This window comes from Falco peregrinus, chromosome 3, assembly GCF_023634155.1.
Source record: "Falco peregrinus isolate bFalPer1 chromosome 3, bFalPer1.pri, whole genome shotgun sequence".
NCBI lineage: Eukaryota > Metazoa > Chordata > Aves > Falconiformes > Falconidae > Falco > Falco peregrinus.
In genome coordinates, this window is record NC_073723.1 from 37,642,462 (window position 1) to 37,670,460 (window position 27,999).

The following is a 27,999-nucleotide window of genomic DNA, read 5'->3' on the forward strand; positions in this document are numbered from 1 at the left end:
TTCTCAGATAAGGAAAGTGCAAAAATGTTAATAGGGTTTCTACACAGCTTACTACTTGTGATTGCTTGTGTTGGAGAAATTATACTTTAAGTGTTATGCAATTACACTTATTTGAAAGCACCAGTTTAAGATTTAAACTTGGTTAGTCAAGGCCTCAGAAGAGAAGAGAATATCAACCTGATGGTTGCCATCGACATGTTACATTATTAAGCCAAAAGTTTGTCTGTCACACATAACTGAATAACTACATGTAGCTTAAGCAACGCGTGTTTGGAACGTTTTGTGCCAGCTTTTGTCTGGACTGAAGAGCTTTGCTAGGAGAACCTGAGAGCAAGCACTAGGGAAAGTTGGTGGAGGAATAAAGGATGCTGCACTGGAGTGGTGAGGAATAAATTGAGGAGACTGAGAAGGAAATTAAAAGACTTCAGACTAGTTTCCCCAGGCTCTGTTTAACTGATAATTGAAGGGTAAGAGGAAGAGAGGTTCCTGATATAAGGTAGCTTTAGTGTAATGACACTGATGCCTAATTAGTCTGCTTCAAGCTTTTCTTTGTATACAAGGGTGAACTCTTCCTGATGCAGAGGCATACTTTTCATGTTCCTCTGGGGGAAGGCAGGGTCAAGCAGTAGCGGATGGCTTTATAAAACGTATTTGCTAAGAGCTTCTTCTGTGTTAAAGGTTTGGAATCATGTGTGGTGCCCAAGAAGTTGCTTGCTCATTCCTCTTGTGAGCAAAATGTAAGCCAGTCCCTCCTACGCAAATACAGGACTTTCCCCCCTCAGAATCTGGCCCAGTTGATCACTACCTTTTCCCTGCAGACTTCTAACTGCAATCAAAATAGTCTCTGCCGTTGTAAATGCATTTGCCTTGCTTGTCAGCTGTCATAATACTCCTGTACACTGGGGAGATGTGTGGAAGTGCAAAGTCTCTTGCGAAGTCTCTGCCCATACCTCAGTTTAGAAAGGATAGGAGAAAACTGAACTTCATTCTGTCAATAGACAGGTATTTGCAAATCTAACTCATAAGATGAAGGGCTGGCCACAGACCTCCTATGGGGCAGGACACCAGGACTCGCTTGTGTTCCTGAACTGTCTCTTTCAGGGTTGCAGACCTTGGAGGATCTGGGTGAGCAGCCTGTGACTTTGTACAGCTGTTGTCTTAATCACAGAATGGTTGAGGTGGGAGGGGACCTCTGGAGGTCATCTGGTCCAACCCCCCCTGCTCAAGCAGGGCCACCTAGAGCCGGTTGTCCAGGACCATGTCCAGATGGCTTTTGAATATCTCCAAGGATGGATCTTGTGAAGTACATACTCTAAGCCATGTTGCTTCCATCAAATTTTGTGCTGCTTAGGTGCTTCTGTACTCTGTACTTCTGTCCTCAATAGTAAGTGGTGCAAATTCTGTGCTACACCAAATCCAGGCACGACCTTGGTAATTATGTGGTGGGAGCTAGTGTGTACTTCAGCCATTGGAGAGTGCTTGCTGGTATTGCTAAGGTGCTTTGGGTCATATTACTAAGTGCTTGCTAAGATTACAGATGATGCTTTTATTTAGTGATTATCCTTTCAGATACCACAGTACATGATTCAGCCTAATACATAATTACAGCCTAATCAAATCTGCTGTGTTTTTAAAACTGCAGTATCATTGTCATGGTGGGACCTGATACAGTGGTGTGGGAATGGTGGACTTTTCTGGAGCTGCTTTTCAGAAATAGAAGCTCTGAGGTACAGTGTTGAAGAGGAAGGTTTGCTTTAAGGGTGCAAAAGAGCAGACTTGTCTTCCAAGGTAGGTTGGGAGTTACTCCAATCAAAGTCACTCAAGTAAAACTTTTAATTAGATTGCAATGTTACATACTAAAACTTTGTTTAAAACAATCCCTTTCTGCAGTACTGCCTTTTCTTTCTAATCCTTTTCCAACTGTCATCTGGCTGCAGCTCAGCACTGTTTCTTCAGCATTTTTGACAAGTTCAGTCTCTGGCCAGGGATCAGACGCTAGAGAATGGCAGTGTAACTGGGGTAAGTGGCTGAGTCAAATACGTTCCTCTAAAATCTACCTGACTGTTCTAACACTCTTATCTCACTGGGAAATGTTTCTGTGTATTTGCAGAGTTTGGCTTGACTTCTTGGAAGTCAATGCAGTGCCCTTCCTGATCACTGGTTTTGGAGTGCTGGGTACTGTGTCCTTTGTCCTGGACTCTTCCCACAGTCTGGAAACACTTTTCACCTGCTGTTGCTGGAGCTGACAGATGTGGCTGCTTTGGCTGCTGTTTGAGACACAGAACTTTGCCATAAGTCTGGGATTTCTGCCTAATGAAAACCTTGTCAGTGCTGGAGCAGATATCTGGTGGTGGAGAACCTGTGCAAATGCAGAGACTTTTGTCTGATATGAATGGGTTGAGTCTTACTGTGGTATCGGCTTGTCCAGTGGCAAAATATGCTGGAGTGTGGATCTATTCCCTCACAAGACTGCAGGAAATGAGCCTGAGTTTATAATTGGATTGGGAGGAGAAGAGAGCAGAACTGCTGCCTTTGCTAAGATGTACATCAGCTGTCTGAAAGGCTGTGGGCTGAGACTTCGGTTTAAGAAAAGAGCAGTACTAGCAACCCTGTAATCCTTAACTGTAATGCTCAAAAGTGTTTGTCTTGCAGGGTGATACATCTTGGGATAGTACTGATCATTCTAAGAAGGTTTTGTTTGTTTGGGCTTTTTGGTTGTTGGGTTTTTGTTGGTGGTTTGGGTTTTTTTTTGAGTAAGTGAAGGCAGCATTTAGTCAAGAAAATGCTGGAGAAGATATTTCTATATGAAGAATCATACTGGACAATGCTGTTGCATCATGGAGAGCTAGTCTAGAGGAAGCATGTCGGGGGAGGCTGAAGAAAGGAGGTTAATATGGTGGTGTTGAGTTGGACTCTCCTAGAAGATGGCAAATGCCTAAACCCTTAAACCACAGTCTGCTGACTATTACTAACAGGGCTGCAGAAGCCTGTATGCTTACTGTTCAGGAACTGGTATAGCTGTGTGGCTCCATTCATGTAATGCATAAATCTCGGGGCCTGAAAGCATTATCTGCTGTTAAAAGGGAGCAGAGAGAGCACAATATGGGAATAGGAGCATGAATGTACTAATTTAAGGCTTGCTTAGTGTTTGGGCTTCTGTCCTATTGCTACCTGGCTTCTTTCTCTCTTAATGCAGTTTTAAGGCCTTGGATCAGGTGCTGAAAGGCTTTAGTTGTCTGTAAACTGGTAAGACTTTGAAGATCAAAATGATGCTACACAGAACCTAGATTGGCTTAAGATGCTTAAGTAGCTTTATAGCTCTTAAAATGGCTTATGCCCTGTAAAACTCGGTTGGAATGGGGAGAGGACCCTGACTGTTGCTGCCTGATTGGGGCCTACCTGGGAAAGATGGGGTGGGGGAAGACCTGGCTGGAAATCTTTACCCCAGCTGCAGTTACTGGAAGGCCTCCAGTCAGTCTTGCTTGTTAGCAGACTGTAGAATATTCAAATTCAGACCATGTAGAGGCTGAGCAGGCAACTGAATCTTAACAGTCAACCTTGAAACAAGAGAGTGAATCTTTTTGCTATGCCTCCCAAAAAGAGCGAGTGTCTCTTCCCCCTCTTTGGCAACAAACTTTTCCCCTCATCTTCCCCCATCCTCTTTTGCTTGCTGAATTAAGTGCTGGATAATGGTAGCCATTCCAAAAGTATGGGCAGTGGCACACAAGTTTGGTCTCTCTGTGCTTAAACAGGACACAAACACAGGATGTCCAGGATGGTGAAGGTGGTGTCTGTGTAGCAGCAGAACTCTGATTTAATTATGCACGGATCTTGTGGATTCGTTCAGGTAGCTTTATCCAAAGTATTGTTTGGATCTTGTGCTAGGGTAGTCTCTGCACTCCTCTAATTCTGAGGCATTAGTAGTAGCCTTTGTATTGTGAGTTTAACTCTTTGTATGAAACACTACTGGATACATAGCTTAGTTTCTTCAAAGCCCAGAGGTGGTATTTAGTCACACTTGAACTGGATTTGGTTTCTTTAGGGTAAGAGTGATATAACTTTTTCATGTATAAACTATTGTTCTGCTAGACCTAAATGTGGGAAAAGCTTCCTTCTCTCCAAGGCTGCCATAACATCTTATCCTTGCTTAGCTACCAACAGGGTAGAAGTGCTCTAATACTATATTATTTTACTTAAATTGCTGCTAGGACCTTGGACTAAGGTGGAAGCTGCTGACCTGGATAGCAGGTGGTATCTGAAGAAAGAACAGTGTCTGAGACTAGAAGGCAAATACCTGCTTAACAGTGTTTGCTCAAACTTAACGTCTTTTCTAGCTGTGCAGTAAGGTCCCTCCCTTTTGATTCGGGACATGCACAATCTGTGTTGGTTGTTGGTGCTAAATAGTTACCTGGGAAAGCTTTAAGCACACTCTAACCTTAACAGAGGAGATTACAACATGATTAATGGTAGGAGTTGTAATGGTAACACTTTGCTGAGGCTTGCTCAGCCTTCCTGAGCCACTTTGTGACATTCAGTTGAACTTGTCAGTAATTGGTTCAAGCATCCTTGACAGAATTTATCTACCTCAATGCCAGTCTTTCAAACACTAGCTTCTAAAATGGCATAGATGACTTCAGTACCAATCTCTTAGCTATCCCAAGTTGTTAAGGCCAAATGAGTACTTGTTCTGGAACAGAAAAATCTTTAGTTTTAATCTCTTACATAGTAAGCACAATCTCACTGCTCCTTGTCTGTGGAGCAGGTGCATCTTTGGGCTTCAGGTACTGACTTGCAGCTGATACCTGCAGTAACTACTAAGGTACACCTCTAACAATTGAATTTAGTATGCAGGGCAAAGATCAAAGATACTTGAGCATCACAGTAAGTACTCTAAGCCACGTAACAGAAGTCTAAACTTAAGCTACAGCTCTAAAATGTATGTTTTGCACTGGGAAGGCAGAGTACATCTAGGAAGGTATGGCTCTACAGCCTCAGTTTTACCTCAGGCCAGCTGCATGTGTTCTGAATTACCATGAGCAGTGAGGAGGAATGCCATGCAGTGGGATATTTGGGTCCTGGGAGGGCCCTTTAGGAAGGCCTCATAATGAGCCTGTTTTCATAGTGCAGACATAGCTTGATTCCTGCCATTGCCTAGCTACGTTCAGACTGAGAGCTGTAAAACTCGTCAAAAAGCTTCACGCTGCAGAGCAAAAACTTTCTTTTCAGTTCCATGTGGTTGCCATGTGTCATCCCCATCCTGCTTTGTTCCCTTGGGGCCATCACTTTAATCTGGAAAGTCCTTTGGAGAGATTAATTCCTCCTCCAAACGTGCCACACTAACAGCTAGCAGGACCTATCTTCTTCTGTCTGCCTTTAGGCAGTATAGGAGAAATTCTGCCTTGCTCTGCCCGGGATGCCTGCGTGTGCTAAGCTGCTACTGGGGAAGAAGCAGATAAACTTTTACAGCTACTAAGACAGTACTTGTCTTGCCTGAAGTGGATGAGGTAGGAATGACAGGTAGCCTAGAAGTTGTCCTACAGCAGGTTTGGTAGGGTAGACTGCAGTCCTTTCTTCTTACAGCTAGGTTGGCTTGTACTTGAGCGTGAAGACCATCAAACTTCCGTAGGTGATAAAGAAGAAAGTTGTTCTGCATGACAGCTTCCTTTATAACCAGGTAGGATGTGTAGCTGAGAGTAAGTGAGGAGCTATGCTCCTGTAAACTCCTGCAAGTAAGAGAGCCGAGGCTGATGTGTTTAGGCAGCTTGTTTGGGAGGTGCTATAACAACCCAGCTGTATGGCCACTATAAGGTAGATTAACCTGAGCAAAGAGGGCAGTTTGAAGCAAGGAGTGCTTGCAAAGGCCCTCTCTTGGCAGGGATCTTAGGACAGTAATATTTCTAAAAAACAGAGAATCGTCTTGCATGACTTCTGGGCTCATGCTCAGGTTATGCGTAAGCCAGGGCAAAAGCAGAAATCAGCTTCTCATGTGGAGTCTTGGGCTTGTAACTCAGCAGACTTTCCCTGTAAGCCGAAGTTATGTTCTAATGTTGGGCAACGTCCTGTACTTGTGTCTGCAACTACACTGAAGATGTGTCAGAGAGTTTGGCCCATATGTGCTTCCTGTGGTGATGACAGACCAGGTCAGCGGTCTCAGATTTGCAATCCAGATGTTTCTAGGGAGATGAAACCAACTTTTGCACAATAAAGATGCAAAAGAGTACTAGATTTCTTTGAAGGGATGGTATGAGGTAAAATTGAATGCAGAGAGTTTCCTGTAAATTACAAGAACATATGTGTTGACTCCAGTAAGTGCCCTTGGCCAGGAGATGGTAGTGCTGATTGTTAGCAGGGATGAGCAAATCTTTGTAAGGGCTCTTTTTCCTATGGTAGCTACTTTCAGGCATTGTAGCCTGCTAGCATTGACTGGTGTTACATTGAATGATTCTCTGGGGTTGGGAAAAGTTGTAGGGGGTAGCTTTACTTTCACACTTTTTCTGTGTTGGGAGAGTGTCAGTAGAACACACCCAGCTCTTCCAGTGTGCCACATCTGATAAGTTGTCATTTTGTCTAATCCAGTTAGTACAATTACTGCCCAAGCCTTTTGCAGGGAATGCAGTCCCCGCCTGCTGAGTTACAGGAGGGAAGGCTGCAAACCAGGATCAGTAGCTATTCTTACTAGCGTGTGTGGTTGATAGAGAGTATATTAACCCTGTAGCCATGTTAGTTCTCTGCTGCCTCTGGATGCTTTAACTAGAATCTGTGACCAAAGCTTTGACCTTTGTCAGGTGAACTTTGTAGTATTTCTGGCAGATGCCACAGTCACGTGTCGGAAATGCAGAGGGGCATTGCATTTTCCTCTTTTCAGTGGGTTCGGAAAATGGCAGAGACCTGTGTTTCTGGTTCTGGCACTCTCATTGTCATGAGACTGCAGGGAATCTGGACCAGAAGCCAGTGTAGGTCGGCAGCCTAAAGGAAGTGTTCTTTAATTAGCTGGAAGGTCAGTGAGCACAGGAACAGACTGCAGTGGCAATGGGAAGTTAAAACTTCAGAAGTGGTATGCTTTCTTCCAGGGAACACATTGTCTAGGCTTGACATGGAGTATGCTGCAAGGCTCCTTCACTTTCGCAGCACTGAACAGAGGGTGGTGTGATGCCGCTGACTGTCTCTGTCTTAAAACATCGCTCTTATGGTGGAGAAAAAGATTAACTTCCATTTGGTTATGCTTTTCTGTGTGCAGGCTGAAGTGAAGAGCCGAGGTGGAGGTGTGAGGCTGAGAGGAAATTGTTGCTCAGCTGTAAGGGCAATCTACTTACTGCTAGTAAGGTTGTTTCTCAGTGAAAGAAGCTGGCCTTGGGGAAAAAAGAAAATAGCGAAGCACTGCAAAACTGTGCTGAGTGCCTCTTTTAGGTAAGAAGCACTTCCGTTTCCCAGAGCTAAATCCTGTACCCCCAGCATGAAGTCAGATGGTTTACATAAGTTGATCTTTCTTCATGGTATACGTGTCAAAACATGAATACATTTCATCAGGACAATGCATTCCAGTGTTAATGGTTCATGGCGTAACTGGCTGCTCTGAATGACGCTGGCTGAAGCACCAGGGATATAGGGCAGTGCACTTCAGTAATCTTTTTTGGAAAAAAACCCAATAAAACAAAAAATAAAACCAACCCACAAAAACCCCAAAACCTCTCACATTTGTTTAGCCTCATGGGCAAAAATCATAGTGCACATTAGCATGTTCATTACAAAACCTAGACAGTGGTTATAGCATAGCCTTCAGAGATGAGCGCTGCTTTCCTCTATTTTGAGCTCACACTAAAGCGTGATACCTGGGCAGCAGAGACTGGGTTCTGGCTACTGATAATTACACTGGCAGAAGCAGCTGGAGAAGTAGTTACGCACACAGAATTTTCCATTAATCAGAGGAAAAAGTCCTACACAGATGGTATATAGGATAGATTACGGCTAGTAATCCTTTTGTGTCCTAGAAGATTAAGAATATCCTGGTGTAGCTGCAGTCAGCTGACCTTTTTTTACTTAAATCATTGAAAATTCTTGATGCAGTTCTGCAGAGGACCAAGGCTTTCCCAGAAGCCACAAACGGTGTACTGTGAATGTTTGTTAAAGGAACGGTCTGTTCAAGTCCAGCGCCGGATTTACAGGAACTTAACTTTGTGCCGTGTAAACAGCAGCAGCTACAAGATGGCTAAGAAATCACTTGCTAGATGGCTCTATCAAATCTAACAGAGGCATAAGAGAGCTCAATTTTACAAGGAGGTATAGCGAGTGGTCATGTGAAGGAACAGAGGGTTTCTGAATCCTGCTGTCTGGGTCACCCAGAAAGCGAAGATGAGCGTTTCAGTGGAAGAAGAGGATGGCTGCGTGTTCTGAATTTTCTGGCATGGATCTGTATGAGGATTACAAATCACCCTTCGATTTCAATGCTGGAGTGAACCGAAACTATCTTTACCTGTCGCCTAGCATAAACCTTTCTCCACCTGGATCGCCTACACTGGTGAAGTCTGGTAACTTCCTTCTTTTTTTTTTTTTTAAAAAAAACCTCTAGATGGAAAACTTAGATTAATATCTGTAAAAAGGAACTTTTCAAATTAAGAATCTATAAAATTTGGCTGAAACACCAGTGTAAATGAAGGTGAAAGCTGATCTGCTGTAACTCTGGTAGTTTATTAGCTTTGGTGTGACATGTAGGTAGTATCTCATGCTATGCATTTACCAGCTTTACCTTATTTGATACTTCTTAATTCATTAGAAAGGCAGAAAGGAAAACAAGGTGACCCAGAAAATTAGGAACAAAAGCACAGCTTCTGCAAGATTGAACTATTTGGCTTAGTTTGACTATTAGCTTTTTTGTGGAGAGGTTAGGAATTGCATACTTAGTATGACTTCAGAGCACTGAATAGTCTAACGTCTGCTCTTGCCTTAGTACTGAAAATACACTGATTAATTAAAATGCCCTCTAAAACATTTACTATGTTCCACCTAGTATTTAAAATGCTGTAAATCTTGTGCCTGCAGATACTAACTGTACTTGCACTCCCCTGAGGAAGTGGCTGTTGTGTGTTGTGCTGGAGCAGCGTCCGTCTAGTGCTTAACCCTACTAGTTTCTAGCTAGTAAATTGTACAGAACACTTATGGCTGTGCCCTCCAATGCATCCTAGTCTGGTTTTACCACCTTTCCTTTCCATCATGTGCTGCCAGACATGATCTTCCAGAGTAATTAAAGATATAGAAAGCTTAGTCCTACTTCAGGTGTGACAAGGCAAAGCAAAATTACATTTATTTAATGGGCTTGTTCTTTAAAATCTTAAAGAAAGGTGCATCCCTTGGGGAACTAAAGGAAACCTCTGAATTTGTGAACTGGGGCCTCTGGGAAACAGTGGTCAGCTTTCACTTCTGCAATTACTGTATCTCCCATCTCTTCTAAAGCAGGGGGGAGCAGTCCTTTGTATCTGGTGGTGATGCATCACCAGAAGCACTAACCTTTGCTGAGCTTTTTTTTTTTTTTTCCTTTTTCATTCACTTTGAATGATTGTATGATTAGCGTTTGGGAGAAGCCCAAGAACTTTTTCCCCTGAGCTGAAGAAGTATGTCTCACTTTGCCTTTTTCACTGAGATAAATGTGAAGCACTTCAATTTGATCTTTCTTATATGTTGCAAAATAAATATCCTCTGTAGCACTGTATGTTACTCAAATGTTGGAGTGATCTTAAACCTTGTAACAGCTTGTTCTCCTGAACTCTGAAGTGCCTTTTTTCTTTAGCTTTGCCAACTGTATAGTGATAGCCAAAATACTCATTCTGAGTGTCTCACAGAGAATGTGTCTGAAGATAAACCTTTGTGAAGGCTAACCCTCCCCCACCCCAAAGGCTGCTCATCTGAAATGACCACTACTTCCTTAAACTGCTAATGTTTACTGCTGATCTCTGAATTCAGGCCAGAAAGAGGTAGGAACCTCTGGTCAAAATAGGGCACGAACTTTGGTTGAAACTAACCAAAGCAAATGCCAAACCAGGAATGACTCCAATGCTTTGCCTACCCTGGAAGAATAATAGGCATTTAAGTGCCGTCTCCCTAAACGTAGTCTATGGAGTCCTAATCAACTAACCTTTTCATGTCTTTATTTGGTTCATATAAGTAGATCTAATAAACTGCTGGGATAATATGTTAGTATTAGAAATACAGACACCTAAAAACTGACCTTAAAACTAGTTACATTTTCATAATACTAGATAAGTCTTCCCATTTTTCCCCCCCCAATGACATTTTTACTCTGTTTAAGAGTTTGAGATGCAAAATGTTCAGCTAAACTTGGTTATAGCAATCAGAGTACCAAATGACTGAATTTTAAGTCCTTTGCAACCCTGAAAATGCAAAAGAACTAATGTAATGAAAGGTAACAAGTTGGAAGCCAATAACAACAGTTCTGCTGGTGAACAGAAGACCACAATTGAGAAATGCTCTCTCAGTAACAGACTGAGTTGAAGTATTTCCATCTGTTGGCTGACTGCTGTTTCCCTTTGTGGTTTCTTGCCCCAAACCCCACAAAAATGTCTAAGGTAGGCTGTGTACCTTTCCTTATGAAGCTTGCTTAAAGCCAGGATCTTACTGTCTGTCAGCCTTAGCTGATGGGTTGCAGCCACACCATTGTGGAGGTCTGTGGGTTGTTACCTTCTTGGTCAGGCTGCCTAACACTGCCTTCCTGTAGCACAGATGAGCTCTGTGTTCTGCAAGTATTGAAATGAACGGAGGAATGGGAGCAAAGCAAGCAGAGAGGTGAACAGTTACAGGGGAAGAGAAGGGAGATGACGGAATAAAGATTTATGGAAGGTGTTTGCATACTTCAAGTGCAGCTAAAGGAAAAGTAATAAATGGAAGGGTGGCGGAAGGCAAAGAGGAGAGGAAGGCATGGTCAGATGTACAGAGTGAGGTATGGAGGACTCTTGAGTAGCAGTGATTTCCTGTATTCCTGAAAGATCTAGAAATGGGAAGGGGAGGAGAGTTCATTCCCTTGCTTCTTACCATTGTGTCCTAAGTTCAGTGTAGGCAACAAGCAGCACAGACTCCCTTAGAACAATAGTTTTACAAAGGGAAGAAGGTGCATTCCCCAAACAGAAGCTATTGCTGCAGGAGACAATCCAGCATGTTTTCCTACTGCTGGATTGACTTGATCTATTTTTGGTAAGATAATCCAGATGACTTCATAACCAGATTTAACAGGCTCAGCTGGATGTGCTAATGCTCTTGGAGTCAGCATGGGCTTTTGTACTTGCAGACTTTCGGAAATGGCTTTTGCAATGGCAAGCTCTGTAGTCCTTGAAGGGCCTGCAGATGGAGAATAAGGTCAGGAGTCAGAGGCCAGCCTCCTGGGGGGGTCATACAGAGTGTCAGGGGAAAATGCAGTTTAAATGGTTAGTGTTCCTTCAGTATAGGCATGTGTAACTAATAGGATAAATAGCAATTTGACTAAAAGGTATGGCATTCTTAACCATTTGATGTATAAAACAAAAATTATCTGATTGTGAGACATAAGCTGTAATCCTCTTTTTGGTGCTGTAGTGCTGTGTTTTGGTTTGGGCATTAAACTTGAACTTTTCTTCTGCCCTAGATTTCTGCCAGAAAAATAATGTATTTGGAAACCTGTAGGAACGATGTCATGTTTGTGTAGAAGACAGACATAAATCTCTGGGGAAATGTGGCATAGATTTTATATATAATTGCAGAATGGGGTTTCATTTGCTTTCTGTACACTTCCTTCTTGGTGTGCTCTGTGGTAACTTAACATTTGCAAGTGTTCTGCCCATGTAGCGGTGTGCTTCTAGAGGATGAATGTTCTGGACACAAAGGCAGAAAACATACTGTTTCAGAAAGAACTTGTGGAATTGAGTTTTAACTGAGTTCAGTAACTTGATCGAGAACTTCTTTTCTTAGGCTTCACCTGCCGCTAGGAGCATGTTTCTTAGAATACCTACAACTAATTGCAGACTTACAGAATTGTTTTTTCCCTAACTCTTCAGTTGATTGTTATGCAGCTATTTGATGTCAAGCCTCATAATGAAATCATAGTGGTGGTCTCATTGCACGTTAATGAGTTTTTGGATTCCCAGACCAAATGGTAGTATGGAGTGCCATCAGAAGCTGCTGAAATGAGAATGGAATTTTATCTGGTTAATTACTATAGTGATTAGTAAGGGAACATTACTTAATATGTCCTCAACTTGTCTGAATTATAAATTTATATACATATACACACACTCACCCTCTCTTCTTACAAACAATCAATCCTCCTGGGTTTTTTTTCTTCTATTTTAAGATGTTCTTTTTTACTATCTATAAAGCTATTTTACTACTTGAACAGAGAATTAGTTCTAGGAATCCGTAACTATTCCACCATGCAGTCTCTCTGCAAATTAGAACAGAATTCCTTAATTCTGGCAAACCATGTTTGTCAGCTACAAGGATTCAAAATGGGAAGTCTTTTGCTGGAATATCTGTTTGTTGCATTAGAAGATGTTTAAAGTGATCTTACTGCAACCACTGAGGACTAGCAATAAATGAATCTTTAAAGCAAGCACATCATAGTAATACAAATAGTATTGTTCTCTCTCCTTTCCCTGAAGCTGTGAAGCTGAAATTTGAGGAAGACCATAGGGATGTTTGGGATTCATACAGAGGAGTTTGGCAGTGTTTTAGTTTCTGGATTTGGAAGGGGAAGAGGCAGCAGTGTGAGTGGATGCACATCCCCATCAGTCCCTTCCCAGCACTCCACTGCTTTGTCTGAAGTGACAGCCTTTTGTTCCCAGGCTCCTTCTCTGGGCTTCTCACCTGTCTCAATGTCCAGGTGCAAAACCAGCAGCTGACTTCTAGTTCCGTGGTATCTGCAACTTTCTAGCCACAGTGGTCCCAGTTACTAGGGTCAGAGAGATTGTGCAGGGTATGGGGGAATAGTTCGTACTTGCAGTGCAACCCTCTGCTGTTGCTGAGCTTGCTTGTCACCATGACTGTTCCCAGTGTGCTCAGAAAGGGCATTTTTTTTTTTTATCTGATCCGAAGAGCAGTGAGGGAGGGAGCCTCAGCTTTGGTCTTGAGCGCTTCCAGAGTTTCTGTGCCACATGAGCAAGACCGAGCAGAGTGTGTAAGGACTCCTGGGCAGAGGTTGTATAGGAACCATTGGTTGGGACGTTGTGTTCTGCACCTTGCTTTCTATGGTAGTGGGCTGCATTGTTCTCAACTTGTCTCCAGTCTCCTATTATAGCAGCAGCTGCAATTATATTGAGCCTTAATACAACCTGATGGAACGAAACAGCCAGTAAAATGCCTCTGGTTTCCTGTACGCTGTAGTACTTGGGGAATGTGACTCTGGTGTCACATCAGGTTTTTTTGTCCACTGGCATAAAAGGGCTGTGTTTTAACATTACCTGCTATCTGGCAGACTCGTGATGATCTGACTCTTAATGGTTTATTCACCTCAAGGGCTGCTGAGAAGTGACTCTATACCTGAGGTTGGAGAGGATGCTGCTGCTACAGTCGGTATGGCAGAAACACTCTCAGAAGAAGAACAGGATGAACTAAGAAAAGAGCTTGCTAAGGTAAACCTCTTGCAAATAGCTCTTAAACTGGTTTTGAGAATGAAAATCTGGGGTAACGCTGTCTCTGAACATAGAGTTAATGCTTTGCATATTTATTCTGTGAATGTCTAAAGCTAGATATGGCACTCCTGTGTATTGTGGGGAGGGAAAGGGAAGGTGTCAAGGAGGAAAGAACAGCCAGTTCTGGCTGTGGGGAATTAAGCTAGAAGTACTGAGTGTGCAGATCTTAAACCAAGATGTGTAAATGCCTAACCCTTTTTTTTCCTCAGGTGAGAAGGGAGTAAATAAGCTGTCACACAGAACATGGTTGGCAGCCAAAACCAAGTGTGGTCTCAACTGGTGTGGAGTAACTAAAGCTGTTGTTTTCATGAAGGATATTTTGTAATAATATTGATGTAGATACTGTTATGCTAATATCTAACCATGTAACTATTCTTGTCGGTAGTTCATGTAACAGAAATTTTTTGAGAGGGTTAAAGTAGTAGTCTTTGAAGGACAGTCAAATATTCAAGCCTGATAACATGCATTTCAGAAGTTGTCAAAGTCAACCTTTGAGTCAGTCCCTTTTCTTTTGTAGTTTTGTGTGGCTTTAGGACCCTAATAGAAGACACTGACTTAAGACCAAGATTGGTAAATGAAAGTTAGCTGTGAAATAAACGCATTTAATGCAGTCATGGTTTTGGTAGTCCTGAGTATTATTTCATGCCAAAAAAATCAGCGGAAGATGAGGGAAATCTAGTCCTGCTAGGGTTTGTCACACTGGATGTTGAACAGGTATCCGAAAGAAAGGTGCATTGAAAATACTGGTATTTCCTCAAAGGAGCTTGAATGAGTGGGCAGCCTGATACTCTAAAGTAGGGTGGTCCAGTCTGGTTGAGGAAGTAGGATTGATGTATGCCCTTCACCTTTGTACTTACGACCTTAGTGCCTCTGTAACATCTGTATAGCCCACAGAATGGCATCCTAAAACTATTTTTGACATGTCTGGACGTGATCTGGTCATGCTTCTTTGAGAGACTGAAGTAACCATATGTGTAAGGAAGGAAGTATATAAACAATAACATGTTTTCTAGTTGCTGAGCAGGTGCTGTGTTTTTGTTGTTGTGTTTTTTTGGTTAGGTTTTTTGTTTGTTTGTTTTTGTGCTTTGTTCTGAGTTTTTTTGGGGGTGGGTGGTTTTTTTTCTTGCTCTTGTTGTTTTGGGAGGTGTTTTGTTTTTTTATAATTGCTCAGTCTGCCACCATTTTCACCCCTGCTCTGGGGAAGGCATTCCTGTAGTTGGATGCAGCCTGCAGTTGTTGGCTTAAGCCACAAAAGAACCTTTCTGTTCAAGCAAGGAAGCAAAACTTGTGTGTGGATCAGACATGCTCTGAGCTTCCTGATACTTGTCATACATTGGTATCTCTTCTGACGTGGAAGGAGAATACAGGCTTGGCAATTGTCCCAGGTTTGACTAATCTTCAAGCTTCACATAGGCTAATGTTGTCTGAAGGTAATGACTTCTAACTATATAATCTTTTAGTTACCAACTTCCTTGTGCATATCCCAGTAACAGAGCTAGCTGCTTGTAGATTGCTTTTTCACTGGCTCTTGTTGTAGACTATATTGGATTTTCCTTTTAGTGTTTAGAAACAACTGTGAGGCAATGTTAAAAATGTTAGCCCTCTCATTACTGATGCCTGGTAGATGTTTTAAAAAATACATTGTTAAATAGCTGGGTATATCACTTGTTAACTTATCTCTCATCAACTCTGCTGGCACAGGTGGAAGAAGAAATCCAGACACTCTCACAAGTGCTAGCTGCCAAAGAGAAGCATCTAGCAGAAATCAAGAGAAAGCTGGGAATTAACTCACTACAGGAGCTAAGGCAGAACATTACCAAAAGCTGGCAAGATGTGACATCAACCACAGCGTATGTACCAGTTTGTGATGATCGTCTCAGCTGTTGGGGTGAAAACTATGTAGTTCTTGTGTGATGTCTAAACCCTCTGTTCTTGTGAAATCAGATGAGTGTAAATAACAAAGTTAAGTTGCACTAAAACTTACCTGGATAAATCATTATCGATTACTTTAAAGAAGGCCACTATTAGCTATATCATCTCATGCAAGATAAGAATGATTGACCGTAATATTCTATTACACTTTTTGGCTGACGGATCTGAGATACAGAGGTGTCCAAAGTCCAGCAGAACACCCTTCTTTTCCAGCCTGCAAAATTGTTGTAAACTGAGCTCGTGCAGGAAGAGTGCAAAGTCACAGTTAATGCTCTTGCCAAACACAGCTGTTAGCTTAAGGTCTAGAGTGAAACACCTTCTGCAAGTAATGACTACACAGAATGTAAGAGGATGTACCTCAAACTTTTTATGGTGAAGTTTCTTGACAAAACCATTTGGTACAAGATTTTATATGCCTGGCACAAAAACCAGACCTTTTCTCTTTTTTGTGTGTTTTGTTTTTGTTAATGTCCTACAATAGCAGATCGCATCTTTTCTGCAGGTGGGGTAGTAGTACATGTTGATAAACCTGATATGAAGTCTAAGGTGGCAGAGATACTGTAGCCAGAAGGGACTGCAATGGCTCAAAATAATCTCTTAAGTAGCTTGTCCATTTGACCCCAAAGCTGAAGTACACATCTGGGTTTGAAGTGAATTTGCGTACACTAAAAGGTTCCTTATGTTTTCTATTAAAATATCTACAGACTTAATTTTGTTTGAACACAGATACAAGAAAACATCAGAAACCCTGTCTCAGGCTGGTCAGAAGGCTTCTGCTGCTTTTTCATCTGTTGGTTCAGTCATAACCAAAAAGTTTGAAGATGTCAGGTAGGTTTCTTCAGCTTTTCCCAAGTATTTGCACTTTTGATTTAAGCAGGTGATCCCTGAAATTTATGCTGTTAATGTATCTAGCACTTCTAAGAGTTAATCTACCAAGAGCCCTTAGCATCTCGTTTAGCAGAGCTGAGCAACTTGCTGCAAAATCTCCTTATATGTCCTCACTGATGCAGAAGAGTTCTGTGGTGTGTATTTTATATAAGCATGAGAAGCAACTCCACTGCTACTCTTATTTTTCTGATAGGGTTACAGGTGGCAGTGTGTCTGCCTGCCTCTGTGTGATGCATGTAGCATTGCCATTTCTGTTCTCTGACTTTCTCAGCATGTGGAATACTACATTTAAACAACTAATGTCTTTCACTCTTTGTGGTTTGGTTTGTTTGTTTGTTGTTTGGGGTTTTTTTTCCTGTCTTGTGTGTGGATTCCTTTCAGGTGTGTTTTATTTCTTTGTAAGCTGTTTTACCTCATAGCAGGGGCTTGATTTTATTACCTTTTTACTAGACTATTGGCACATTAAAATTCTTAAATATGGGCATACAATGTATTTTGACTTGTGTCAAGTGACACAGCCCTTCATGCAAATTGGGTAAGTGTGGTGGTCATTTTTAGCACTATTGTGAGCTGCATGCAAAACTCTATCTGGATGCAATCCAATCATATGCTTAGCTTACAACTATTTCTTTGATGATTTAATTCTTACTTTAAGTTTTTACTTTTTTATTTTTACTTTTTATTTTAATGGAACATACAGAAACATTCATCTCTGCTTGTAATTTGTTGCGAGTAGTGAATCAAACATATTTTTAAATTATTGGACAAATAAAAATTCATGCATTCTAACAGAATGTTGATGCATTGGAAAGCAGTGTAATAAAATCAGCCCTCTGTTTTAAAGTGCTGCCATTAACCTCTTTCTTGCTTTTGAGGTCTACTGAGAAAACACTTTGAGGTGCAGCTACATAGTTACATATTTTTCTTCAGATTTATCAGAACTTCCTTTCTCTCTTTAATGCTTACTCTGGCATTGTGCAGACTACAGGCATTTTCACATTCCTTTAGGTAAGGTGGGCGCAAGAATTGTTTCTGAAACTAAGCATATAGTCAGACTGTCTCCATTAAAATCTTTAAATAAGTTTTGTCTGTAAAAGGTAATTTCTTTTTTTCTCCAGTGTTAATGTAAAACTGAAGCTCTCAATGTCAGGGAAGATGTTTCATGTTCTCCTGGTAACTATCTCAGAACATGAAATCATGAGAATACATAATAATAATTAGTCTCTCGTCCTTGTAAGAAAGGAATCTGTTTAAATGCTACTGCATGGTTTTTTGTAATGAGACAGAATATGGTTTTGAGGTCAATGGCATGCAGCATTCCTCTTTCTCTTTGTTTGTACACTGTTTGTGCTTTGACAGAGTAGAAATTTTCCCTTTTTTTGTGTCTGTTACAGTGGCTGTTTACCATTGTGATTCTAATCAAATCACTAGAGTCTAAATGTAAAATAACTTATGCATTCTCTGTTCATAGTTTGTCTAGTGCAACAGTAGTTATCTTTGAGTTGATTACTCAGTGTCTGGAGCTGCTGAAGTATTTTAGTTACCTTGTCTGCATTGCCCTTTATCTGCCTAGTCTAAGCAAATACTCAGTGTTAAGTTTTCAGTAGTTAAATTTCCTGTGGCAACTTCTGTCCATTGCCTCTCATCCCCTCTGTGCACACCTCTGAGTCTGGCTTCATCTTTTCTGTACTCTCCCACTAAGTAGCTAAAGACAGCGGGGTCTCTAAAAAGATGTAGGGATCTGGCTTCTAGAATGCTAACTAGGAGCTGTAGCCTCAGGAGCAGTGCCTGGGGAGGAGACGGGCAGGGACCAGGGACGGGATGCTGTCAGAACTCAGACTCTGAAGTGAGCTGTTTGCTCAAGTACAAGAATAGCAGCCTGTCTGAAACACTTCCCCTTTAGCATCAGTGAGACAAACAGAGCCTGAAAGATGTCTTCTGTAACTTTTGGATGCAGAGCTTGACTGCTCACTTAACAGGGTTCACCTTAACAGGGTTCACCTTTCTTCCTTAAGGCTATGGTGTTCCGCTACTAGTATTAACTATTGCATTTGGCAAGGACAAGCACAGACTTATAACCCACTTCTGGAATTTAATACTTCAAAAGAAGAGTGTCCCAATTTCGCAAGTTAGTAGCTAGGTGGGTGTTGAGAACTCTTAATCAGAAACTGGGCCACTGGGAGGGAGTCCACACTGTTGGTGTGCTTCTTGGGAAGAATCTTGGCAATGGAAATTCAAGGTATTTTATAAATTCAGGAGCAGCTGAGTTTAAAACAAAGCAAAAAAAAAAAAAAAGTGGGAAGAATTAGTGCTGTTCAAGATCTTAGTTGCACTTAAACAAGAGATTTAAAACCCTTGAGTATTTTTGCTTTCATGATGACCAAGTTCATCTGGGATTCAGTCAGTGAATTCAGTGTTGTGTTGACCACTCAAGTGGCATCTATCTTTAAGACTGCACAAGTCTGAACTTCAGAAAAGTTTATATGCCCGAGTTCTTTCCTGGAAATGAGAATTGATGGGCCTGATACTTACTTGAATAAATACTGAATATGCAGGTGAATATTTATTCTTAAACTATTATGTAGCTTCTTCAACATGGCTTTTCTTCTACTGTTTTAGCTTAGGGACTTCTCAGCTTTAATGGCATGACTTCTTCTGTGTTCAGCTACTTCCACATGTTCCATGCAGTAAACATCACATGCAGGTCTTAATTACTTTGCACTGCAAGAATGATGTTGGAGGGAGTTGCGAAAGGGAGTAAGGCAGCTGGTGGAGCTGTGAATTTGGAAAGTACTGAAACAGAAAGGAAGAGAGAGGACTGGTGGTGTGAAGTCTGTGCATTATTGCTTCCTCTGTGTGTGTTTCTTCTGCTTTTTGTTGTGCTGAAAATGCACTTTGTTCCTTCTTAGGTTTCTCTTAATACCTTCATTCTTCTTTATAAGAATATCTTGAACTTTTGATGAGCTAGCTTTCCTTATATAGGCAACATGAGTATTATGTGCAAAACAGCAGTAGTACCAAGATTGTAGAATCACAGACTATCTGAAGTTGGAAGGGACCTGTAAGGATCATCAAGTCAAAATCCCTGCTCCTTGCAGGACTACCTAAAACGAGATCATATGACTGAGAGCGTCATCCAGATGTTCCTTCAACTCTGACAGGCTTGGTGCCCTGAATACTTCCCTTAGGGAGCCTGTTCCAATGACCGACTACCCTCTCAGTGGAGAGCCTTTTTGTAATGTCCCATCTGAAGTTCCCCTGGTGCAGCTTCATTCCATTTCTTTGTGTCCTAAGTCAACTAGGCAGTCACTAGCATCATCTAGTGGAATGCTAGTCCTTATGGAAATATATGCATCAAATAGCAATTAAAATGATGTAAATTGTTGGTACCTCTCAGACTGATTTTGAGAAACTGTAAGTTATAGTGGATCAAGATAAAAACTAAATTCTGCAGATCTTTTGCAGTTGCTTTCAAATCACCTTTGGGTCTTTCCTCTAGCAATCTGCAAACTTCCTGAGCAATGACTTTGTAATTAGCTCTTCTTGCACTGCATCCATACTATGGAACAGAAATCCATCTTTGCTGTGCTCTGAGATTGCAGAATAACTTTCTTTGCTTGCTTTGGAAATCTGTGAACTGCTGAATATTATCATTTATCAGCGTATCAGCTGAAAACCTATCTGTGAACAAAAGCAAATAACTGGGGCTTACACAGTCTTTAAGCCCCTGTTTTCCAGGCAGGGACTCTGGTATACCTCCTTGTGCATTTTCAAAATGTGAGGCAATGTAGTAGCTATAAAAAGTAATTGTATAAAGGATAGGAAAACTTTCAATGCAACACAAAATACATGGAAGGCTGGAGAGCAACTTTTTGGGGTTTATATATATATATATATTAAAGCTAGGGGCTTGCTCATGAGCACTGTAAAAAGGGCTTCTCTTTTCCAGACTGCCCAACTTGATAGCTTACTTGAGTAAGTGCTTTGATGTGGCATTCTGTCATTTATGAAAAGAAATTAAATACAGGTTCTCTTCTTAAGGCTTTTAAAGGTTTAACTGTGCTTCTTTGCACTACTTGAACAGGTGATTTGATGTTTAAAAAAGATCAACTGCATTTATCTAATCCAATTCTCTGGCAAACCAGATCATTCTGTGATAAAACTATATACTATCTTATGGTGACATTTTACAAGATGGATATGGAGTGTATGTAAGTGTACTGTACAACAGCAAGTAAATCCTTCACAATGTATTAATGGTTCTTCAATTAAATAATCTCTATGAGATTAAATTTCCCTAGACACCTGTTAAAAGATCTGCAATACACCACAGGTTGTTGCTTTGCAGTGTAAGCATGCCTCCAGGTTGTAAATATATATGGGGAAAAGAAGGTCATTTTCACCCTCTTTAGCCTTAAACTTATTCTGGTGGGGAGGCCCTTCTTGCAGGGTGAGGGGAAGCAGCTGATCACAAATGGGCAGAGAACTGTTAGTATCAGCCTAATGCTGTACTAAAACTTCGCACATAGCAAGACCAGAACTTGTAGTAATCGGCAGCACAGTGAGGAATACAAATTACATTCCGAAAGACAGTCAGTTTCTATGTGTTCTGGAAAAGCTTGTGGAAGCCAAAGCATCTGTGAAGATGAAACAGCAGAAAAGGGGTTGGGGAAGTGGAGGAAACACGGACATGCATTACTGGTGAGTGTCAGGACAGCATCTGGCCTTTGCGTATCTGATCCCCAATACACTACCTACAAACCAGCCTTCAGTTGTGCATCTGCCGTAAGGGATCCCAACCTGAAGGGATCTTTTTATGTGTATAGTTTTTTTTCTGTCACTGTATTCTACTGATGAGCTTCCTGAAAGCATCTCTTAAAGCTCATTTTGCAATGAACACAGAACCTTTTTGCATGTGTGAATGTATCTTCCGTTATGCTGAAATACGAACTGGAGTTTTGGAGGTGCAGCAAATGTGAGTGTTGGGGTTGGATTTTTGCGCTGCCCCCCCCCCCCCCCTCGAAAGTATTCTCTTGAAAGACCTCATAAAGCCCACTCGAAATTTCATTCCAAGTATATTTATGAAAAATTGTGATCAACAGTTTTTCTAACATACTATTGTGGAATTTGACAAGAAACATTTAACGTATAAGACTAATTTGTATCAAGAGCAAACAGGGATTTTCTAGAATATGAAAAAGAAATTAAATTCCAGGTGGTCTTGCAGTTATTTGGGAGCTTCTTATTCCATATCCAGTCACCTTCCAGGAGTAGGTGTGTGTTGTCGCTAAGCAAACAGTAACTGTACAGCCGCTAGCAGGTTACAGAAATCCTCAATGAATTTCAGAACAAGGTTGAGACAAGGACTTTCTCCCTGCCCCCTGCATAAACCTGGCCTTGAATACAGATTAAGGTGACTGCTGTTGCTAAATAATTTATATTGACGAGTAGGTAATTTTTATTGATGAGTATGGAAATATTACACTGAATTGAAATGGAAGCCTTCTGAATGGAGGAATAATTCTTTCAGTAGGAAGACTAGTTGATTGGTAAGACTCTTGAATGTTGACTTTCTACTTGATATTGTCAAAACTGTAAATGCATCATGACTCTCATTGCTTGATAAACTTAATGAGTAGGCAAACTGTTGCAGCTAAGCAGAATGCGTACTAACAAGCATGGCACTTGAATCCTTCTAAAAAGAAAAAAGTTGTTGCAGCTTTTGCTCTGATGTACTTGTGTGTGTGCATGGCTAAGCAATTTTAAAAAAGCAAACCCAAGCAGTTACTATAGAAGACTGTAAGACTGTTCAGCTATTTACCAAAGATAGTATTCAGAAGTCAGCTCTCTAAGACAATTTCTTCTCAGTCTGTCTCTCAAACTAACTTCTCGCTTTCTTTTTTCTTAATGCTGGCATTTAGTATACGCTCCATACAGCATTCAATTAGTATGCCTATTATGAGGTAATGTATGCATAATCCAGCTGTTTTGTTTGTTTATTTTCATGTGTGGAACCAAATCGTATTGAACTTAAGTCAACTACTGTAGATTTAAAACAAAACCGAAAAAACCTACCCAACTTTGTAATGGTTTTCCTGTACGGGATAAAATTTGTTTTATTTCTGCTTAATGATGGTGGTTATCACGCATCTGGAATGTGACCAAGTGCACTTCCCTGCTGTTTGGAGAACTATGACAACTTTTCCCTGCCTGTTAGAAACGTAATGCTACTAAATGATACCAAGTTTAAAAGGCAATAGCTTGGCATCTGTTTTAGAACAATGAAAGTGGACAAAAACATACTGTGGTTTCACAAAAAGTCTCTTGCTGACTTGAAGTGCTTGCCTTTTTCTCTCCTCTTGCTTGGCACTGTGTCCCTCCCTCTCCTGAGAGAGTCTGGTTTGAGAGAGAGATAGATATGTCACTGTGTGCTTTCCCAAATGAAAGAGTTCTGCTAAGTGTGGGTGACTTGCACAAATACCAAGCAAAGGGGTAAGGGAAGCTTAAGACCTCTTCTGAAATAAACCTCTCATCTTTACGTAATAATTTTTTTAGTCTGCTATGAATCCCTAGTCCTGGTCCACTGAAGGCAAGCATCTTCCATCCTGCATAAAGGCAGAAAACGCGCACAAGCTGTTGCACAACTTGCAAATGGCAGTGACAGAGCAGAAAGCTGCTCTTCTGACCCTACTAAATAATAAACTGGCCCTCAGAATTGAAGATCCCAAGCTGTCGTGCTCTTCATATGCAGAATTTACCATTTGTCATCACAGCTATCTCCAGCACTTAAAAGGCAAGGGGGAGTCTCCCTGAAATTTAACATGTTAGCAAAAAATGCCACTGCGAACCATGTTTTGTTAATTGAACACATACCCTATTAAACTAAACTGATTTTCCTCTAACAAGTGAAAAGCCTCCAATTACAAGGCTTTCTTCAGCAATAATGTACTAGGCTATCCAGAAGTGGTGACTAAGCTTTTCCAAACAAATCCTTTAAGCCAGAAACCTGTTTGAAAACATGGGAATAAGTTCTCCCTTCCACGGGGTGATGAAAGATCCTATTGCTGAGCTTGGCAATGCTTAGTTGCCAAAGACACAAATGAGCTGCAACTTGAGTGTGTTTGAATTTTAGTTTTGTAGTACTTTGGGCGATCCAGATCTAAATTATTTTTAGGCTACTCTTAAAATAAGGAAAGACCCCCAAATAAACAAAACTCATGTTGACACTGGGAAAAGTAACTGCTTGTTTTCTGATGTTCATAGACTAATCGGATACATTTTTAATTTTGTGGTTCCTTTTATTATTTTCCTAGAAATTCTCCTACTTTCAAATCCTTTGAGGAAAAAGTTGAAAGCTTAAAGGTAAGCATTACTAAAAAGCTTTGGGGATTATGGAGCTGTGGATGTGGAGAGAAGACTGAAGTGGACTCTGGGTATCCTGTTTTTTAGTTACTGGTAAACTGCTGAAGGTGCTTAGATGATGTCATTTTAAGTACTATGGAAATGGTTTCTCTGCCTAATGATTTGAGAATAAAAATGGGCTTCCTGCACCTCTTACAGGAGGATGCTTTTAACTAGAAGGACTAAGAGCTAGCTAACCTGCACAGCCAGTATAACATATGTAGTAGTATGTATCTAAAATGGTCTAGGCTTTTATTTCTGTGCCTTCCTAAGGACTAGTTTCCTACACAGGAGAGTAGCTTGGGATATTTCTCTTATTTCTGGCATAAAATACGCAAGGACTTTGTACCTTAATTTAAAATTTACTCACAAAAGCCTCAAGTGCCAGAAGCAACCATTAATAGCTTCTCCAGGTAAAAAAATCATGGTAAAATAACTAATACATCTAACTGGACCAGATTTGACTGTTCTTGTGTACACACTGGGTTGGATGAGAAGCATGCAAGTGATAGCATGGGCAACTAGACATTCCACAGGGTATATACCATAGAAGGAAGCGGAAAGGCAAACCCATTACCTGGAGAAAGTAAAATAGTTGCTGTGCTCCACTAAAAATCTTGGGAATTGCTGTTGAGACTGCAAACTGTTCAAGGCTATTTCTTGAGCAATACAGAAGTGAGTTATAACTGAATCTTTCAAAGGCTGCATACCTGTCTCCATTTTTAACTGTGGGTGTGTCAATCTGCAGACTCCCTGGAATCAGGGCTGCTTCATGTTTTGTGTATCTTGAAGTCAGAGGGAGGCTGCTATGTTGATCTGGTGCTTGTTTTCTGCATGATACGTAAAGACTTGTCTGTAGAGTATAATAGAGGTAGCTCAGTCCTGAAAAAAGCTGTTCTGCTGAAGGGAGTTACTAAACTTACTCATGCACAGGTACTGATTTTATGCAGGTGTGTGTGTTTGGCATGTCAAGTAACTGCAATTTTATGTTGAGGTGCTCTCTGTGTTCCAGTCTAAAGTTGGAGGAAGCAAACCTGCTGGGGGAGACTTTGGAGAAGTTCTTAATTCTGCTGCCAATGCCAGTGCCACAGAAACTACTGCAGAACAGACACAGGAGGAGACCCACTGAGATTCCTGCCTCTGTCCTGCTACCCACTGCCAGATGCTGCAAGCAAAAACTAAGCACACTTGTAACATTCTTTGCGCTCTTTCCGCCAGATGTGCTTTTATTTAGCACGTAGCTATTTTACCAGATTAACTGATACCAAGCTTGTTTGTTGGGTTCAAACTATTTTTGAAACTAAAATCCATTGTTTGGGGTTTTGTGTGGGAAGGGGAATTTTTATGCCTTTCAAGCGTTTAAAGGACTTATCTGTAATTTGAAGGCAACCTTTAAAATATAGCAATGAAAAAACCCTCTTTTGAGAAGTTAATTATATTGTACATATACTGTGGATACATAATTTCTTTTGAATCTGTAACTACTGCTCAACTTAATCATTATGAATCTACTGCCACTGCCGAACTGAAGCTTGTTACTTCACTCCCTTGTGATTTTTTCAGTTAAGTGTTGCCTGCACAGGACACCGAACTAGAAGGATCACTCCCAGCTAAAGAAAGGACTTCTGCTTCAGCAGGCTTTAAACAAGTTATTCACAGCAGGATTACACATGGGTAGGAGTGTACTGTCTTATAAGCGTGTTCCTCATACAACAGATGCGGATAGGATAACACATAACATCTAGAACTTACTGATTTGTCTGTGGCTTATCCACCTAGGAAACTTCTGACCATCACAAATGGAAGCAAGATGCCTAATAGTACTGGTTTGGTTCAGTTACAATAACATTTTTAGTCTTGCTTTTTGTACATGATGATAATGTGGCAAGAGACACTCTTCTGAACTTTTGATCAGTCTTGAATAGATTCATCTTAGTTCACACATGGTGGCATCACATTTGCACCAAACAAAGCATGGACTGTAAAAATAAGTCTGAACACAAAAGTGGTTCTTTCTTGGGCATCAAGGGAATTGCTCTCAAATGCTAATGTTGTTTCCCTTGTAGGCTGATCATTGAAAACATCTGCTACACAGTTTTGGGGTTTTTTTTTTATGTGTTAAAGGCTTGTACCACTAGCACCCCAATCCCTGGTTAAGACCCCAGAAATCTGTTTCAAGAGGTGCACAGTGTCATACCGCAGCATAGCTCTTACAAGATCTGTTCTCCTACCTGTTGCTTTATCTGATGTACTTTTCCAGGTTCTTGCATTTTGTATCTTTCTGGCACATGGCATCAGTATAGTTAGAACTCCCAGCAAGTGTTTTATCACTGTGCTTAGAACTGGAACCAAGTTTTGAAACGTTTGTGTGAAATCCATGGAGCTTCAACTGCCACAAATGTCTGGAGGGAAAAACGTTGGCTCCTGACAACCATATTAGCATGTCAGATGTAGTATATATGTTTAATCAAGTATGAGAAGCTTAATAAAAACCTGTATGTGAGGAATGTATTGTGTTGTGAATATGGAGGCTTATATAAATAAGTTGGTTTTATTTCTAGTTGAAACAGTCCTTTTGAGTTTGGTTTCAAAGTAGTGCTGTACCAGGGGGAATGTGCATGGATGAGCTTGGCATTTCTGGAAGAGACTAGGCCTAGGTTGACTTCTAGTAGTTTACAGAAAATTAAACTGCCCTGATTACACTGGGAAGTTCAGAAAATGGTTTGAGATATACCCTCAGCCTCTGACAGATACACCTTGACAAAGCAATGGAGAATGGAATGACACAGTGAGTGGCGCTCTTCCTCCATAGGGCAGGTCCTTCTGGAACATGGGCCTTGTTCTATGGGTTCCTACTTATCTGATTAATTAGGGTCATCTCATCCAGAGTTGGGCTTTCAGAGTTGTGGAGTAATTGATTAATTATTTTTTTTTTTAAGGCCAGGTGCCTGTATCGTTGGATCTGTAATGTAATTCACTCAGCTTTGCAGCTGTGGCCTCGTGTAACCTTCGGCTGCATCTTCCTCTGCCTGCACCTTCCCCTGGAGTGCAAGCAGCCTTCGGGTGGCTGTTGCAACTGAAGTTTTTCCAGGCTGTGCGTGTTAATGTCGCAGCCGCCACCTATTCCCTGCTCCCCGAGGCAGGCCTGTCGCCGCCTCTGCCTCTCGGCCTGCCGGGCCGGCTCCTCAGGCGGCTGAGGGCCGGCGGGGCTCGCTCCTTCCCCTCACCCGCAGCCCCGCGGGCGGGAGCGGGCACGCGGCCGGCAGCGCCAGGAGCGGCACGGGGCGGAGCGGGCAGCCGGGTGCGCCTTTCCCGGCGCTGTGCGCGTTCCCCCGCAGGCCGGTGGGGGGCGCCGCGGGCAGACGGGCCTGGCCGTGCCGTGCCGCCGCCGCAGGGCGGAGCCCAGCGCCCCTCAGCCAAGATGGCGGCCGCCCGCCTCAGCAGAGCCCGGTGCGCTTGCGCCCGCCGCGTGCCCCTGACCCGGGCGTGACGCGGGGTCAGAGTTCACGCTCCGCCCTCCACGCGGACAGCCATGGCGGCGCCGAGATGGGGCCTCGCCGCCGTGCGGGCCGGGGTCCGGCCGTGGCGGCTGCGGCTGCCGGCGGTGAGGCGGTGCGGCGGCGCCCCGCCGGCGGGAGCGCCGGGTGCCGGGACCCTCCCGCAGCAGACGGAGGAGCGGTCGGGCACCGGGACCGCGGCCCCCGGCCGCCGGCAGGTGAGGGCGTGGCGTGTGGGCCGGGCCGGTGTCCGCGGGCGGGCCTAGCCCGGCCGCCCCGGCAGTGCCCGCCGCGGGCCTGCCGCCGCCCCCTCTGCCCGCTGGCCGGCGCGGGCGGCCCGCTTCCCCGCCGCTGCGCTTCCCCCTGCTGTGGCCCTTCTGCCCGCGTGCCCGGCTGATTTCGCGTGGTTTTCTCTCCTCCCTGCTTCACCCTGCGTAGTAAACATCCTATGGATGCGCGGAGAGTTTTTATGCTTTGTTTTTAACGTACTCCTACAAAAATCCGGTCTAGAAAGCATGCAAGTACTTCTGGTTGTTTAGGAAGCAAGGTACAGCTCCGTGGGCAAAACTGCGTTGTGACTGCTAAAGTCGGGCAGGGAGGATGTGGGAAATCTT

At 42.3% G+C, this 27,999-nt stretch overlaps 1 protein-coding gene across 6 annotated transcripts in view; it reads left to right on the top strand.

Annotated features, from left to right (window-relative positions):
- TPD52 (tumor protein D52) overlaps positions 1 to 27,999 on the top strand; it is a 127,951-nt gene that overhangs the window by 14,441 nt on the left and 85,511 nt on the right. Inside the window, exons 1-8 of one of the 6 annotated variants that reach the window (XM_027792015.2) lie at positions 8,043 to 8,525; positions 13,492 to 13,607; positions 15,369 to 15,517; positions 16,326 to 16,427; positions 17,469 to 17,495; positions 22,409 to 22,450; positions 23,801 to 23,849; positions 24,901 to 26,395. In XM_027792015.2, coding sequence (XP_027647816.1) covers positions 8,375 to 8,525; positions 13,492 to 13,607; positions 15,369 to 15,517; positions 16,326 to 16,427; positions 17,469 to 17,495; positions 22,409 to 22,450; positions 23,801 to 23,849; positions 24,901 to 25,017 — 753 coding nt within the window. In that variant the 5' untranslated portion in view covers positions 8,043 to 8,374 and the 3' untranslated portion in view covers positions 25,018 to 26,395. Of the gene's footprint in view, positions 1 to 8,042; positions 8,526 to 13,491; positions 13,608 to 15,368; positions 15,518 to 16,325; positions 16,428 to 17,468; positions 17,496 to 22,408; positions 22,451 to 23,800; positions 23,850 to 24,900; positions 26,396 to 27,999 lie in introns of those variants that run through there. The other 5 variants (XM_027792017.2, XM_055798481.1, XM_027792016.2 and 2 more) reach the window with 5 other exon arrangements.